The 16,215-nt window shown below is 43.2% G+C and overlaps 1 protein-coding gene across 2 annotated transcripts in view; it reads left to right on the top strand.

Annotated features, from left to right (window-relative positions):
* The window catches only part of VPS41 (VPS41 subunit of HOPS complex), a 413,500-nt gene that overhangs the window by 382,245 nt on the left and 15,040 nt on the right, over nt 1–16,215 (top strand). For both annotated transcript variants that reach the window (XM_029589524.1, XM_029589523.1), the window contains exons 27-28: nt 2,656–2,700; nt 9,261–9,340. In XM_029589524.1, the coding sequence (XP_029445384.1) occupies nt 2,656–2,700; nt 9,261–9,340 (125 nt within the window). The remainder of the gene's footprint in view (nt 1–2,655; nt 2,701–9,260; nt 9,341–16,215) is intronic.

The raw sequence follows: 16,215 nt of genomic DNA, 5'->3' as shown, positions 1-16,215 counted from the left end.
GTTTCCGAGTCCGTGTGTGTCAGCGGGCTCGAGAACAGACGCCGGCAAAATTGAGCGTTGGCTGTCAAACCCGCTGACAGCCACCGCTCCGGGCCAAAAGGAGGCGCTAGGGATGCGCTAGTGTCCCTAGCGCCTCATTTTGCCTGTTTCTACCTCCGGGCCTCATTTAAATATTGAATCGCGCGCACAGGTGAGTGGCCTGTGCGCGCACCGGGAGAGCGGGCGTTTGCAGCTCTCCCACAGACTTTACTGAATCGGCCCGAGAGAGAGTAGGGCTAAATGGTAAATTTTCCCAATGGAAAAAGGTGAATAGTGGGATCTGTTTTGGGCCCGATGCTTTTTTATATATTTATATGGAAATGGGAACAAGTGAGGTGATCAAATTTGCCGATGACACAAAATTATTCAAAGTTGTTAAATTGCAAGAGGATTTTGTGAGAAATTACAAGAGGACATTACAAAACTGGGAGATTGTGCATGCAGATGGCAAATGAAATTTAATGTGGACAAGTGCAAAGTGATGCACTTAGGGAAGAGTAACCCAGATTAGAGCTACATGATGCAAGGTTCCACATTAGAAGTCACCATTCAGGAAAAGGTTCTAGGTGTCATCTTTGAAAGTATGTTGAAATCTTCTGCTCAGTGTGCAGCAGTAGCAGCCAAGAAAGCAAATAGAATGCTAGGGATTATTAGGAAAGGAATGGAGAATAAAACAGAGAATATCAGAATGCCTCTCTATCGCTCCATGGTGCAACCTCATCTTGAGTAATGTGTGCAGTTCTGGTTACCACATCTCAAAAAAGATATAGCAGAATTAGAAAAGGTACAGAGAAGGGCAACCAAAATGATAAAGGGGATGGAACAATTCCCCTATAAAGAAAAGCTAAAGCGGGTAGGACTCTTCAGCTTGGAGAAGAGATGGCTGAAGGAAGATATGATAGAGGTCTCTAAAATGAGTGGAATGAAATGAGTAAATGTTAATCAGTTGTTTACTCTATCAGAAAGTACAAAGACCAGGGGACACACAATTAAGTTACTGGGTAATACATTTAAAACTAATAAGAGAAAATTTTTTTCACTCAATGCATAATTAAACTCTGAAAATCATTGACAGAAGATGTGGTGAAAGCTATTAGTGTAACTGCTTTTAAAAAAGATTTGGACAAGTTTTTGGAGGAAAAGTTCATTAACCATTATTAAGGTAGAGTTGCAGAAATCCCCTGCTTATTCTTGGGATAAGCCGATCGGAATCTATCTGCACCTTGGGATCCTGCCAGGTACTTGTGACCTGGCTTGGCCATTGTTGGAAACAGATTCTGGGTTGTTTGGACCTTTGGTCTGATCCAGTATGGCAAGTCTAATATTCTTATGCTCTTCAAGCAAGTGAGCTCAAAGCGAGTTACAGAAAACAGGGCTCGGAGACCAATTTATCAACTTACTCTACATAGAACCAAATTAGGAGTAAGGGAGCAAAAGCAGAACCAAAACCATTAACAATAACAACATAGAAAGAAACAGAGTCCTATTAGTAAGGGGTCCATGATCTATATTCAGGGACCAAAGGCCTCCTGGAATAGCCAGATTTTCATTTTTTTCCAAAATATTAGGTCTGGCTAAGTAAGATAGCCAGATAAGTCTCAAATAGTGCTACACACACAATGATCAAGAATATTGTGTTAATATATTGAAATTACAGCATCTTTGTTCAAAAATGACAAAATCATTATCTTTTGGAGATCAGTAATTTGAAAAATCTGGCGTACCATTCAAACTGTAAAGCAGGCTTTGGGCCCAAAAACATAGGTCACCTAAAACCTGCTTTGGCATGACATACCCATTGCTAAATATTCGTGCTTCACAGTACTGTTTATTCTCAGGATCCAGATGTCATTTATCCCTGTGTAGAGATTTAGATTATTAAAATCCAAACTGGTCAGTCTAATTGGTAGATGCAGTTTGGTCCAGCATATAAATTCCCCTCTATGGAGGCAGTCTGAGGGGGATATGCTGCATTCCACAAAGTTTGAATCAGGTCTTGAGTTTCTAAATATCAAATTTACCTCATAAAAGTGACATCAGTACTTGGACTGATTTCTGTTTGGTACTGAGTTGCGAGAGCTCTCTTCATTGTCTGCAGGACTAATGACTGAATCTCACCCAGCCCTCCCTTCCTCACACATTTATTGCAGGCTCTTCATTCTTCGGTTATGCATTAGAAACACTGTGCTTTTGGGCTGAAATTTCACTTTCAATCACTGTTTTGCTCCCTTTTAGACACTCAAGGCAGAGAGATGGACCAGTCTCATGCTTTGGGCTGATAACACACTGTGTGCTATGGTGTGGGGATCAGGGTTCATTTGTCCCATCCCTCGAGGCTGATTGGGCTAGAGTGCACCACCGGGGTGCTGTGCTTACACTGAAGGAGAGAGAGAAAACAGTGGTCTCTGCTGTGGTGGGTCCATAGCTACCGAAGAGCAGTGCTGAAGGTGTACCTCCAGAGGAGGCAGTCAACCAGCCCTTTGCGATAGCGAGCGTTTCCCAGATCCACTCAGGCATGTCATCTGAAAAGGAGGATTCAAAGAAGGAAGTGGAAGATTTTTAAAAAGTAAATAGCAATAGTCTTTGTCAATATAACTTGTATGTTTTCTTTTGCAGAAGAGAATATTTGTGAATCCTGTCTTTCTCCCATACTCCCTTCAGGTAGGACATTTAGAAATCTACAGTTTTTAGGATTTTGTATTCCGTAGAACCCTTTTGACAGGTAGCTCACATTAGCTATTATAACTTGAAATCAGTTTAAGACAAATACATATTCAGCAAATTGCAATGCATTATTTAAAACAAAATCTTAGAAGAGAAAATGAGAACGCAGAGCTGTTAGTTGAAATTATGCAATGACAAAGGATTTATGAAGAGCTGTATATTTAAGTCTGATTTATCTGTGGTGTGAGAACTTGCATAGAGAAAATTATTCCTGGTTACCGTTGGGGTTTCACTTGATTTCATATCTCTATGCAGTGAGTCATGAAATGAGATTGAAGCAATATTAGATACATTTCAAGGGTACAGTTAGCATTTCATGGATAACAATATTGATGTTGACAATAATAATTTGGCTTTATTTCTTTCATTTAAGCAGGACCTGTAGAAATATTCTTTTGTAGTTGAGAGATGCAAAAACTGGAGTGACTGCAACCTTACTAGATTGCAGTCCTTAAATTTGGAATTTTATACTATGGTGGTTCACAAGATTTTGTCATGGCTGTGGACTGGGTCCTGTACATCAAATATTCTTCAGCCCCTTGATCTAGAGAACAGTATCTGTATTTGGGCACTAGACCTTAATGTTAAACAGAATTAGATATGTGTAACCTAAGAATGGTTTAAAAAAAACAATGAACAGAACAGGACAATGTGAAAATCACTAAGACACAAGGACCAGCTGAAATTCATCAAAGGCATTGCATAAAATGAGTGATGTAGTTCTTCGACCAGTATACTTATTTCAGATCAATTAAAATTGATGAGATTTCTCAAAATGGACGATATCCACATCTAGTGCCCATATTTGAAAAGGAATCCAAGATAAAAACCAGGCGCTATAGACACTGAAATCCATCAACAAGTTGAAGTGTAAATTTCTAGTGTAAAGCAAAGTAGGGGTATTTCTTAGTCATCTCAGGTTTAAATATCTAATTTGACCTTTAAGTAAGCTCAAATGGGTGCCTGTCTGACTAGGGATGCCGCCCGATCTTATCTCGCAGAATCAGGGCACCCTGAGCCATCCCAACCTCCGGGCACTGTCCCTCACAGCTTGGATGTTGTGCAAGATCCTCCAGCCTCTGCAGTTCTCAGCCTGTTTCCAAGGTCCTGATGTTACCGTCAGAAAAGAGGCCCCAGACAACTGGTCCGAAAAGAAAGACCTTTATTGCATGCAAGACACAGCTGAGAACAATGGCTCAGAAATCTGCGTGCCCCTCCCCTTCAGGAGCTGGCTTTTATACATTCCACATTTCTTATCTTTTACACATGCGTTCTACGCATTGCTGAGCAAGCATATCCCGGCTGAGGGGCTACTGACCCCCTCCCTAGACACCCTGGAACTTTCGTGAAACTTCTCCCATGTTCTGCAGGAGAGGCTGCCGGGACTTGCAGTTCTGGAAAGGAATTCACGAGTCTGTAGTAATACTGTCCTGCACATAATGCATTCATTGTTCTAATCTAGCAGACTTGACAGGCAGTGAAAGCTTATCAGAGAATAAGAACAGCGAAGCCAAAAATGAAAACGTGCTGACAGAGAGTTTCTCAATGTCCTAACTACAGCTGTATTGCAGACTGTAAGTAAACCCGTCATGAAGCAGGGAATTCTGGTACATGAAGTCCTGTTTGGCAGGAGTTTCAGATTGTCCTCTGTCAGGGTGAAGCCTTCAGCCCACTACACTGTTGGAGTCCCGAAAACCTTCAACCAGGAAGTCCTACAGCTCAAAGCGGAAACATTTTTCCATCTGGTGCAGAGGTCACGAGCTAGACCTTTTCTCAGCTGCTGGACTACCTGTGGCACCGAACCGAATCCGGGCTACAGACAGTTCTGTCAGAGTGCACCTCAGCACTATCAGCGCATAACCATTAGGGTATCGCTGGCACGCCCGTCCAACCCTTGGTGGGCCACTTCATGTGGGACCTTCTACAGCTGAAGCCCCCTCTTCAGCCTCCTGTCGCATACTGGGACCTCAATGTTGTCCTAGTGCGGCTCATGCGGCCTCCCTTTGAGCCGTTGCAGTCCACTGACCTGAAGTTCCTCGGCTGGAAGACCATATTCCCGGTGGCAATTACTTCAGCTCATAGGGTCAGTGAGCTTCAGGCTTTGGTTAAGTATGCACCATACCCGAAGTTCTTCCACGATCGTGTGGTTTTGCATACCATCCTAAGTTTCTGCCCAAGGTCATGATTGACTTCCACCTTAATCAGTCCACCGTTTTACCCACCTTCTTTCCGGGGCCTCACTCCCACCAAGGGGAACGGATGCTTCACAGCTTTGGTCTGTAAGAGGGCCCTGGCCTTCTACCTGGATTGCACTACCGGTCACAGGCAGTCCACCCAGCTCTTTGTATCTTTTGACCACAACAGACTGGGAGCAGTGGTTGGTAAGCAGACCTTGGGAAACTGGCTGGCGGATTGTATTGCCTTCTGCTATTCGCAGGCAGGCCTCCAGCTAGCCAGCAAGGTGAAGGCTCACTCTGTGTGGCTATAGCGATATCGGTGGCCCATCAGCTAGCAGTCCCAGTCGTTGAAATCTGCCGGGCCGCAACCTGGAGTTCCCTCCATACGTTTGCGGCTCATTACTGCCTAGACAGGGATGGACGGCAGGACAGTGCCTTTGGTCAGTCCATCCTTCGCAATCTGTTCCAGACTTGAACCCAATTTTTCTACTCGTGCTTCTTGTGGGAACTAGACCGTCCTTGTTTCCCTACAGCGCCACAGTTGTGTTGAGCCCATTGGTACCTTGTACGGTCACTGTTAAACTCTCTAATTGGTGGGGCAGTCTGGAGCTCTGTACTAACCCATGTGTGAGGACTACCATCCTGCTTGGCCTAGGAGAAAGCGCAGTTGCTTACCTGTAGCAGGTGTTCTCACAGGACAGCAGGATGTTAGTCCTCCGGAATACCGCCCGCCTCCTCACAATCAGGTCAATCCAGTAAAGTGCGGCCGCATTTACCCCGCTCCTAACCCGCTTTCTACTCAATTTCCGGCCGCGTTAGCCCTTCCTGCGATCCACAATCCCCTTTAACCTACTCTTACCGCGTCCTTAAATCCCCGGGTAACCCCTTCCGCACGCGGCATGTATATTACATGTAAACGATCGAATTAGCTATTCCCTACCATCCAGTAACGCGCGCCCCGACTATCGCTTTTTTACCCTGCTGTTTTGCCGCTCATTTAACCTGCTAACTTACCGCCTACCCTTACCCCTGCGTTAGAGGCAGGGGTAAGGGTAGGCGGCAAACTTTCCTCCAGTCCCCGCTCACCTGCCCTGGCCGCGTCCATGGGTGCTGGTCTCCGGGGCAGCCCCAGTCCTCTCCCCTCCTCCCGAAGCAACAAAAGCGAAAAAAAGCGAAAAAAAAAGTTGCAAGAGAGAGAGGGGAGAAAGGACGGGCAATCCTACGCTCGGGATTGCCAGTCCTCTCTCCCCTCCTCCCGAAGCAAGGCGCGAAAAGCAGCCTTGCTTCGGGAGGAGGGGAGAGAGGATAGGCAGTGTAAAGTGACGAAGCAACTTACTTTTTTGCAGCCCCCCTCCGGAGACGGACATCGGCGAGGACGACCGCGGCTCCCCTGCCTCCAGCTGCCCGCGAAGATGGACGCCTGCATGGGCGAAAGCAGCCCCTATTCGTGCAATTGGGCCACTCAAGGCGTGACGTCATGACGTTTGGCGTCACGGCATGTGACGTCACGTCTTGAGCGGCCCAATTGCACGCACAGGGGCCGCTTTTGCCCGTGCGTCCATCTTCGCGGGCAGCTGGAGGCAGGGGAGCCGCGGTCCTCCTCGCCGATGTCCATCTCCGGAGGGGGGCTGCAAAAAAAAGTAAGTCACTTCGTCGCTTTACACTGCCAGTCCTCTTTCCTCTCCTCCCGGAGCAAGGCTGCTTTTCGCGCCTTGCTTCGGGAGGAGGGGAGAGAGGGCTGACAATCCCGAGCGTCGGAGAACCGTCCACTTCCTGGTACCTGTCATTTCAAATGACATTTGAAATGACAGATACCAGCGTGTCCGTGAAGCGTTAGGCCCGCGCAACCCATTTTACTGTATAGAGCGCTATACAGCGCCTATACAGTAACCTGGGTGCGCGGGCCTAATGCTTCACGGACGCTTCTCAGACGCGGCTTGCATTTGCAAGCTATTTACATACAGGATCGAGCGGTAGGTGAGCTGGACTTTGTGTGCGGCAACCGCGGGTGCGCCGGGCACTAATGCAGCTCTTCCTACCACTCGTTACTGGATTGACCTGAATGTTGGGTTCACCTTCAGTTTGTTTTATTTTTTCGCATCTAGCACATATTCGAATTGTAAAAAGGTGATAAATGGGGGTTCCACAGGGGTTTGGAATGGGACCATTTTTTAATATGTTTATCATGAACAAATCCATTGTAGTACAGGTGTGATGCACCTTGTAGAAATGATTTCTGCTCATGTCCTAATCTGCAGGTTCATGCAGGCCTTGTTCCTATTGAAGCCTGCTACATCATGGGACATTAGCATGGTTTTAATCCAGGTGATAAAAGCCCCTTTTGACCCTCTTGATTTTTGGAAGGTCACATTTTGGTATTGGTCACCAGCTCACAGAATTAAGTGATCTCCGTTCCTTAGTGATTTATCCAATTTATAGTACACTTCATCATAACAGAGTAGTAATTAAGGCAGTGTCAGATTTCCATCTTAATCTGTTTTAGCTATCCAATAATTCTTCCTTCACCGTATGTAACGAAGAAACTGCACTTCACACACTGGATTGCAAAAGAGCTGTTGCCTTCTGTCTAGAGAAGCCTAAAACTCAAAAAGATCACCTAACTTTTGTTGGATTTCTTTCTACACCACCTGACCGGTCCTTCCAGTGACAAATGCATCATTTCAAATTGAAGTAGCAGAAATTATCACTTATTGCTATGACCCAGTAGGTTTGACCTTAGAAGGGCACATCAGAGCTTATGCTGTCAGGAGGATGGTTACTTTCGCTGCCAGTCTAAGGTCTGCCTGCTTAAAAGAAATTTGTAAGGCCACAATGTGGCATTCTATCCGCATAGGAAACCATTTTTAGTAGCCTTCATTGTTTGCAATATATGTGGGCAATTTTTAGCCACCATATTTGCTATTTAGGGGGGGGGGGGGTTAAATAGCTCACAATGCTTTTTATCTTTCTGTCTTGTGTGCCATGTTTTATGGTGCCAATAAATGAAATAAAAAATTTCATTTATTGGCACCATGTTTTATGGTGCCAATAAATGAAATAAAAAATTGTAGAAAAGGAGAAAAAGACAAAAGAGAGATTTGTCACAGCCCCTGAATTTTGGAATTCCCTCCCCATCCATCCGTGGCTTGAGGCTTAAACAAAGAAACTCAAGGCCAAGCTAAAAACTTGCCTGTACATATTAGCATTTTTGTAAATATGCTGGTTTTCTCACAGAAGGACTCTTAACCAGGCAGGTGTCGTAAGTTCTGTTACCTCTTGTCTCTGTTAGCTATATGTATTTTTATGCTTCCCAAAAGCATTATCTCTGTGTATTTCTGCCCATTGATATGAATTTTTATTTGAAGTCCATCCTTAGCTGATTAGTCTCACAAGTATGGCTTATTCCTGCTTGTCATCACAGAAAGTATAAGGGCGGATTTTAAAAGCCCTATGTGCGTAAATTCTGGTGTTTACGCGCATGGCCAGACCTTGCGTGTGCCAGGGGACCCTGCCATGCGCGTAAACGCCGGTACGCGCATAAGTGCCGGGCCTCTTCGAAGGGGCGGTCCGGGGGGCATATTCTGGGAGGGGCGGGGTGGAGGGGCAGACCGGGACAGTGCCATTGATCGCTGTCCCGAAGACTCGGCTGCCAGCGCACGCAATTTACTTCAGGTGGGGCCCTGAAGTAAGTAATAAAACAAACAAAACAAAAAAAGAATAGGTAGATTTAGGGGGTGGGGAGGAGAGGGGAAGGGGGAAGTTAGGTAGGGACGTTCCCTCTCAGTCCGCTCCTTAATACGCGCAAGGATTATAACATTAGTGCAACCATGTGTGCGCGCTGGAAAGCGCACGCACATTATAAAATCTACCCTATGATGTCTTGCCTATAATTGTTCTCTGATGTCAGCAGAACGGTGAATCACACTATTTGGAGTTATTCTTATTTCTCTTTAGGACGTTTTTTCTTGTTAATAAACTGATGTGTGTCAGGTTTAGTGGCATGCAGGGAGCTACCCTTACATTCTTAAAGCTCTCTTCTAGAAAGCTCTGGAAGCGAGATGGGTTTTCTGACCCACAAGTGTGACTCATTGTTCTGTTATCAGCAAAAGACAATTAAAGGCAAATATCTGCACAAACTCTTTGCTCTGTTGATGTGATTTCTTGAAAACCTACAGCACTCTCTTATTAAAACTTAAAGCTTCTATGCTATATAGAGGAGATATAGCAATAATGGAGACCTTAGAGTCAGGTGACATCTGTCACTCGCTGTTTCATAATGTTTTTTGTTCTTTATCCTCTTTTTTTTCTTTTTTGCTCCAGATGCATCTAAGCCTTTTAGCGTGACCGTATTCCACTGCAGGCATATGTTTCACAAAGAGTGTCTGCCTGTACCCAGCATGGTAACCATCTAATTTAATCTACACAAATAACAAGAATAAGGTTAGCTGAAGCCAGGAGGATTCTATGTGCTACTGGTGTCTGCAGGGAGGAATTATTGCTAGCAGAATATGTTTTATAAAAACGAAAACAGCACTGAAGCAATTATTCCTATGATACCTCAATACTTATGTCACAGATGTCTCTGCATCTGTTACTATTTGTTAAATTCCAGTTGGACCACTATATATCTATTGCTATACAAAAGTAAGCACATGACTACAAAGTCCCTGCTGCAAATTCGAAATAGCAGAGGGAGATTATACGTTGAGGGACAGTTTACATATCTTCAAACTAATTTTTAAAGGAAAGGCCCCACAGAGTTTCTCTTTGAAAATTAGAGACCAGGGGAGGACTTTGGGCCAGCTGTATTAGCAGGTATAGAGTTCACGCAAGGATTTCAAAATGCATCCCATGCATGCACTTTATCTTAGCTGCCTTCAAGCCCAACTCTTTTAGCTGCTAATAGGAGAGAATCTTCAACCTGGAGAATGTACCCAAATAACCCCTTTCTAACCTAGTCAAATTCCTTTGAAAATTGTCCCCTGATTGATGAGTGGACGGCTCATACTAATCTGGAGGATTGATAGAAACACAGAGTATGATGGCAGATGAGAACTGTAAGGTCCATCTCATCTGCCTAAGTTGTTATGCTGTAGACCCTAGTTGAATCTCTGGCTTCCCCTTTGTTTCTACTAAGAATTGTCTATGCATGTTCTTTGCTTTCTTAAATTCTTTTTGCTTCTGTCACCTTAACCAGGAGATTATTCTATGCACCCAGCACCCTTTCTGGGATGTAATATTTTCTGATGCTACTTTTGAGTCTATCGTCTTAAAGTCTCATATCATGACCTTGTGTTCTAGAGTTTCCTTCCCACTGAAAAAGGTTTCTTTCTTTTGCATTATTTGTACCTTTGAGGTCTCTATCATATTTCCCCTCTTTTCTCTGCTCTTGTGATATACATATTTATATTTGGGTATCTTAATCTTGTTTCATAGGTCTTTTGGTACAGACTCTGCTAGGTTGGTTGCCCTTTTCTGAACTCTCAACTCTGTATCCTTTTGGAGAGTCCATACTCCATTATGAGATCTCATCAGGGACTCTTACAGAGGCATTATCTATCACCTTCTTTTTCCCACTAGTTATGCCACTCCCTATGCTTCCTACCATTCCTTTGGCCCTGCTTACTACCTTTCCACCGTTTCACTGCCTTCAAACCATCAGATATCACCTGAAGTCTCTCTCCTGATTTGTGCAAATCAGTTTTTCACTCCCATCATTTATTACATCCTTGAATTTCTGTGACCCAAATGCAGGATTCTAAACCTTTTTTGCATTAAATTTGATAACTATGTGCAAGCTTTCTTAGACCACTCTGTCCTCCGATTACTAGGCTAAAGTGCCAACTGTATATCTCAGCTCATTTAGAAAATCATCATCTAACATTGTGGGTCTAACTATCAGATAAAGTCGCAAACAATATAAAATTCAGATAACATTCATCTAATACACATAACTCTGTAGCCCTTTGCATTGTCGTCATATCACAAATAAAATGACAAATGGTTTTCTATGACATTTCATTTAGAAATATAATAACTTAAGAGATTTCAGAACCCTGGAGTCCATCTATGCTTTATTCAGCTGTGCAAAAATATGCTAGGGAGTTTGTACTTCTTAGACCCATAACTTAACTTTTTCAACATGTTGAAAATCTATTAATGTGTTGAGAGGCAAGTGCATTAAAGGTCCTTTTTTTTTTTGGGGGGGGGGGGGGGTTGGTTGTTGTTTTGGGTTTTTTTTTTAAAGAATTTCCTCTTTTTATGAACTTGGCCCATCATCCATATTAAACTTTTACTTCCTTGCCCACTAATTCCAACTATATGCGTGTCCAAAAATTGCATCAGTATGCAGATCAAAACTTGAATCAACACTTGTGTCAGTGGTGATATTTACAAAGAGAACGGAGAAAATAAATAAAGGCAAGCACCACAAACTCAGCACTTAGTTTTACTATGTGCTTAGTATTTTTAGCCAACATCTCTCTGATAACTTGATATAGAATTTGAATTACAAGAGAGACCTACATGTAAGTTAAACTTTGACACATGTATCAAAAGGACAAGACAAACAAACTCATCATATAATTGTATATTAGAATACACTTACCGAACCATTTTTGGTACTTCTATAACGTTTTAACTGGTTTAAATAATTAATGTTACTATATGTGCCTTCCTGTAAACTGTTGTGATGGTAAATAACTTAACGACGGTACATAAAAGATTTTAAATAAATAAATAAATATTGTATTACGAACAGCTTTGTTTAATATCTATCTGCAGGGCAAAACCACGTCACTATCAACATCTGCATCAGTGTACTGTGAACCTTTCTGTGGTCTGGCCTTTAAATTTTAATACTGCAGGTTGCTAATGGCACTATCATTCTCCGTGGTGATGCTATACTGCTGTGAACATGAGTGTCTATCATCATAGTCCTACCATGTGCATGGTGTGAGCACCCTGGTAACCAGTTAGATCTGACTCCATGCCGGTACTGTAGGATATCGCCATTAACATGCACATTTTTAGTATATTTCTCCATGAAAGATATATTTAAACACAGAAATATAAAAACATAGGATATGGTGGCAGATAAAGACTGTAATTCCATCTAGTCTGCCCAGTTTAGTTCTGGTGCAAAGCCACAAACCACATTTGATCTCTGGCTTTCCTTTCACTTGGCATGATCATCTGTATCATTACATTAGTGGCTCCAGAATATCCTGGCCTTCAGGCACTAAGAGGTCTCCATTGTTAATATATTGCTCATTGGTGTGCTATGAATGATACCAGGAATAATTTCCTGCCTCTGAATATTGGATTTGTACTTGTTGGAGGTAATTTTCAAAAGCAATTATGCACGCAAATAGGCTTTTTGAAAATTGCCCCGGGTCATTTATAGAAGTGATTTTGTGCTAACTTTTACGTATACTGCAAAGAGATGTTCCTAGGTGCAGAGCTAGGGCAGGGAAATCATTTATGCACATACTTTCAATTTTCAAAAATATGAGTGGCTTTCAAACTCCACGCAGCCACATATATTTATTTATTTAATGACATTTTTAAACCGATTTAAAAACAAATTGCTGAAAGTGGTTACAATCATAAATACATTAATATACATCATATTAAAATCATAAAACATAATAAACCAGTATTGCATACAAATTACAAATAGTGTTCTTTCTCTGCCTCAGATCGTATCATTGATCATCAACCATGTCTTTAATTTCTTACGGAATTTCATTAGTTCTTGTTCCTCCCTGACCATCAGGGGCAAATCATTCCATAATTTTGGAACTAATACTGAGAATGCTGTATTCTGGAGTCTAAGGCAATGAAATGTCTTGATTGGAAGCTTCAATTGAAACTGATGTTGCATTCTCTGCAACCTGCTTGCTTTTTTCCAAGACATACGATTTTCTAGCTGTGGTGAACCCTTTCCCTTCAGAATTTTGAAGGCTAATGATAACATTTTAAATTTACAGCGACATCTTATTTGGAGCCAGTGTAGTTTTTTCAATAGGCATGCCACTAGATCTCGCCTCGTGCGCCCCAACACTACCCATGCAGCCATGTTTTGGATGACCTGCAAACACCTTATGAATGTCCCAGGATACATATAAAAGCAGCAAGGAAGGTTGCTTAATAAAGCCGTGAGAGCAAAAGTACACAATAAGCAACCAAATGTCCGATCTTATACAACTTTATTGTGTAGAAACAATGTATGCAAATGAGCCCGACTCCAGCCGAGTTTCGCCCTCTTTCAATAGGGCGGCATCAGGGGTATTTGCATGTATAGATATTCTATCCTCATCAATGTTGTATATATGAACAAAGGGCATTGCAAGAATGCGCCAGTCTGTGCAGTGCAAGAATCAATTTCTTCAGAGATAACACTCCGGACCTCAGTAGTGCACAAATGATAGGCAAGCATCCCATGCTATGGAATAAAGTCTGGTTAGGCCGCATAGATAAACTATGCATAGGATTCTGCCTGAGATGAAAAACTAGCTCTCATGCCTATTGTTGAGCATGATGTGCAGATTGGTTTTAAAAAGCAAAACAAAGTCTACAAGACAGCCCCTGAAGTGTCACCCTGTGCTCCCTCCTTCAATAGGGCATAGTCTAGGTCAAAGCAGAGGGGGGGGGGGTTCAGGAATTTGTTACCTTCTAGCTGGGGGCTCAGGCTTCTGCTTTGACCCTCTTTCCCCTTCTTCCCCTCTCTTCTCTGTCTCTACACTGCTTGTTCCTTTGGCTTGCCGGGCCCATTAATGCATAGGCTCTAGTGGAACCAAAAAACAAAAAGAGAGCAGTGTGAGCTCCTGCCGGGACAGAATTTCGGCAGTCAGAGAGGCCATTCCAAAGGATGATTAGTGCTGGGGAGTGTACCTTTGGCTCTTGGCGATGTCTTCCGGTGGGGGTGGGGGTGGGGGGGGGGGGGGTTGGTGAATCAGTGCAGCATTCATGGCAGTCATTATAGAGCATGGGAAGGAAACCTCGCTCTGTGCAACTTACTGCCTGAAGAAGCTGCTAGCTGGGATGGGCATCTACACTTGCCGCATCAGCTGCAGGGCCAGGTTGAGTTCAACAATAGTAAGCAGCACTCTCCCTGGGAAGGGGGAATGATGCCATGACACTGCTATTTACCTGGCAGGCTGTTTTTTCTCAATTGGTTCTCATTTAGCAAACTCAGTAACGGTGGCCATGTTGGAGCTGAGGGGGTGCAAGAAAGAAATAAGGCCTTCCTCTCTCAGTACCACAGGATAGATCTTCAATGTTTGCTTCTGCCTCTGGCAGATTTTTCCTCTTGCTCCTGTTTCCCGCAAGATTTTAGGTGTGATCAGCTAGTGCAGTTTAATCCCAAGATCTGTTCTGAGCTTTACTCCTTCGGGCAAACTTTTTGTGGTAAACAGGAGAAGATGCTAGTTCTTCTCTTCCCACCAGCCCAGTGATTAGTGAGGCAGGCCCAGCAATCATGGAAATGGAACGGGGCTATGAGAGATTTATTTCCTCAGCCCCTGAGATCCCTGTATAGTTGGAAATGGTGTATTTGAGGTCCACTGCAGCTGTTCTGACTCCCCATAGAGTGTGGAATCCTTTTGGACTGGGACCTCAGTTTCATAAAATGTTATTTGTGTATATTAGAGGCCCATATGGGGAGAGTTGCATGAGAGGATTTTTTTTCCCTGACAGTGCAGATGGTATTTGTGGTTCTGTCTCTCTTCATAGGAGGACCTGGCATCCCTTATTTCCCAGTTTTTGAGGGTGCTAAACCTTGCTGAGATGATGAAGGTAGTAAGTTATTAATTTTCTCAGAGAGCTCTTTAATGGTAACTATCAGCTGGCCAAATTATCTCACTTGTATAAAGGAAATGTTTTTATGGGAGGTGACTCATTAGCCAAAATATCTTCTTTGGATCCTCAAAAACAAAAAAAAAGTGACAGTATATACAAGTAGAGTCCGTGAAGGACTCCTCAAAGTTTGAACTAGACACAGAGTATGTAGCAGTTACAGTAGGCAATCATCTGCTATGGGTGTAACTTTTATAGTATCCACCAGTAAGCTTTTGAGACTGTGGATTCCAGTTTTAAAGCAATCTTTTCAACCTTCCTTTAAAGGGTGAAATTAGTTCTGTAGATGGTATTGTTTTTAAGAGTCAGCATAGTTTTGAAGCAGGCGCTGCCCTTTTGTAGCTCTTGGCATAAAGCACTAGCTCCCAAACAGGCAGACCCTAGTTCAGGGTCAGCAACAACACTTTTATGGTCTTGAGAACAGTGCTTCAGGTGTTAGTTTGAGCACTATTATTGACAAGTCTGGTATGGAGGTGGAGGCATTATGTTTTTTTCCTTCTGTTGCAACTGCTGGAAATCATTGCTTCCTCTAAAGCTATACTTTGGGGTTCATTTGAGGTCAGTCCTCGGATACTTCACTTGGCACGACAGTTATTACTTACATTGTCTGATAGTGCCCATTCCAGATTTATTGGGGAGTCATTGTGAGGCTCTGCACAGAAAGCACCAACCTTGAACCCAGCAGTCCCTGGTATAAAGCCAGCTGTATCATCTCTTGCCCTTGGAGTCTACTTACTAAGTCTGTTTTTTAACTCAGCTGTTAGAGAACAATATAGGCCCAAGTCGCAAGAGATCATATGAGATTGTTATTCCTTTTACTTTGTGTTTCCAAAAGGGATAGGTCCCGCCAACCATTTCTGGATCTGTAGCGGGTCAACAGATTCCGGATGGTAGCACTTTTCAGTTGGAACTGGTGCAGGGAATTCCTGGCCTCCATAGGAAGGATCATCAGCGCTTCCTGTGCTTTGTGGTGTTGGGTTGCCATTTTATGTTTAGGCTCTGCCCTTTGGATTAACTATAGCCCAAGAACCAGCGACACTGCGCAAGGAAGGAATTTTTGTGCACCTTTAAGTAGACAATTGGCTGATAAGTGAAGTCCTTTCAAGAGAGCGTTTCGGCTTCTCAGCGAGTAGTACAGAATTTGGGATGGATTGTCAATTTTTTCACAAGCAATCTTCAGTTATCTCAGGCACTGGAGTTCTGGGGAGCTCAGTTCGATACTAGGATAGGTCGCGTTTGTCTAACAGACTAAAGAGTTTGGAAATTGTGTAGCTAGATCCAAGCTTTGGGTATGGCTAGAAATCTAACAGTCAGTCTTTAGGCCTCACAACAGCAGCTTTAGATCTAGTATCATGGGCAAGGACACACATGCATCCTTTTTAAAGGGCCTTGATTTCCAGGTGGAATCCCCAGTACC

This window comes from Rhinatrema bivittatum, chromosome 2 (assembly GCF_901001135.1).
Source record: "Rhinatrema bivittatum chromosome 2, aRhiBiv1.1, whole genome shotgun sequence".
NCBI lineage: Eukaryota > Metazoa > Chordata > Amphibia > Gymnophiona > Rhinatrematidae > Rhinatrema > Rhinatrema bivittatum.
Note: the sequence above shows the minus strand (reverse complement) of the source record. Positions and strands in the feature narration are given on the sequence as shown.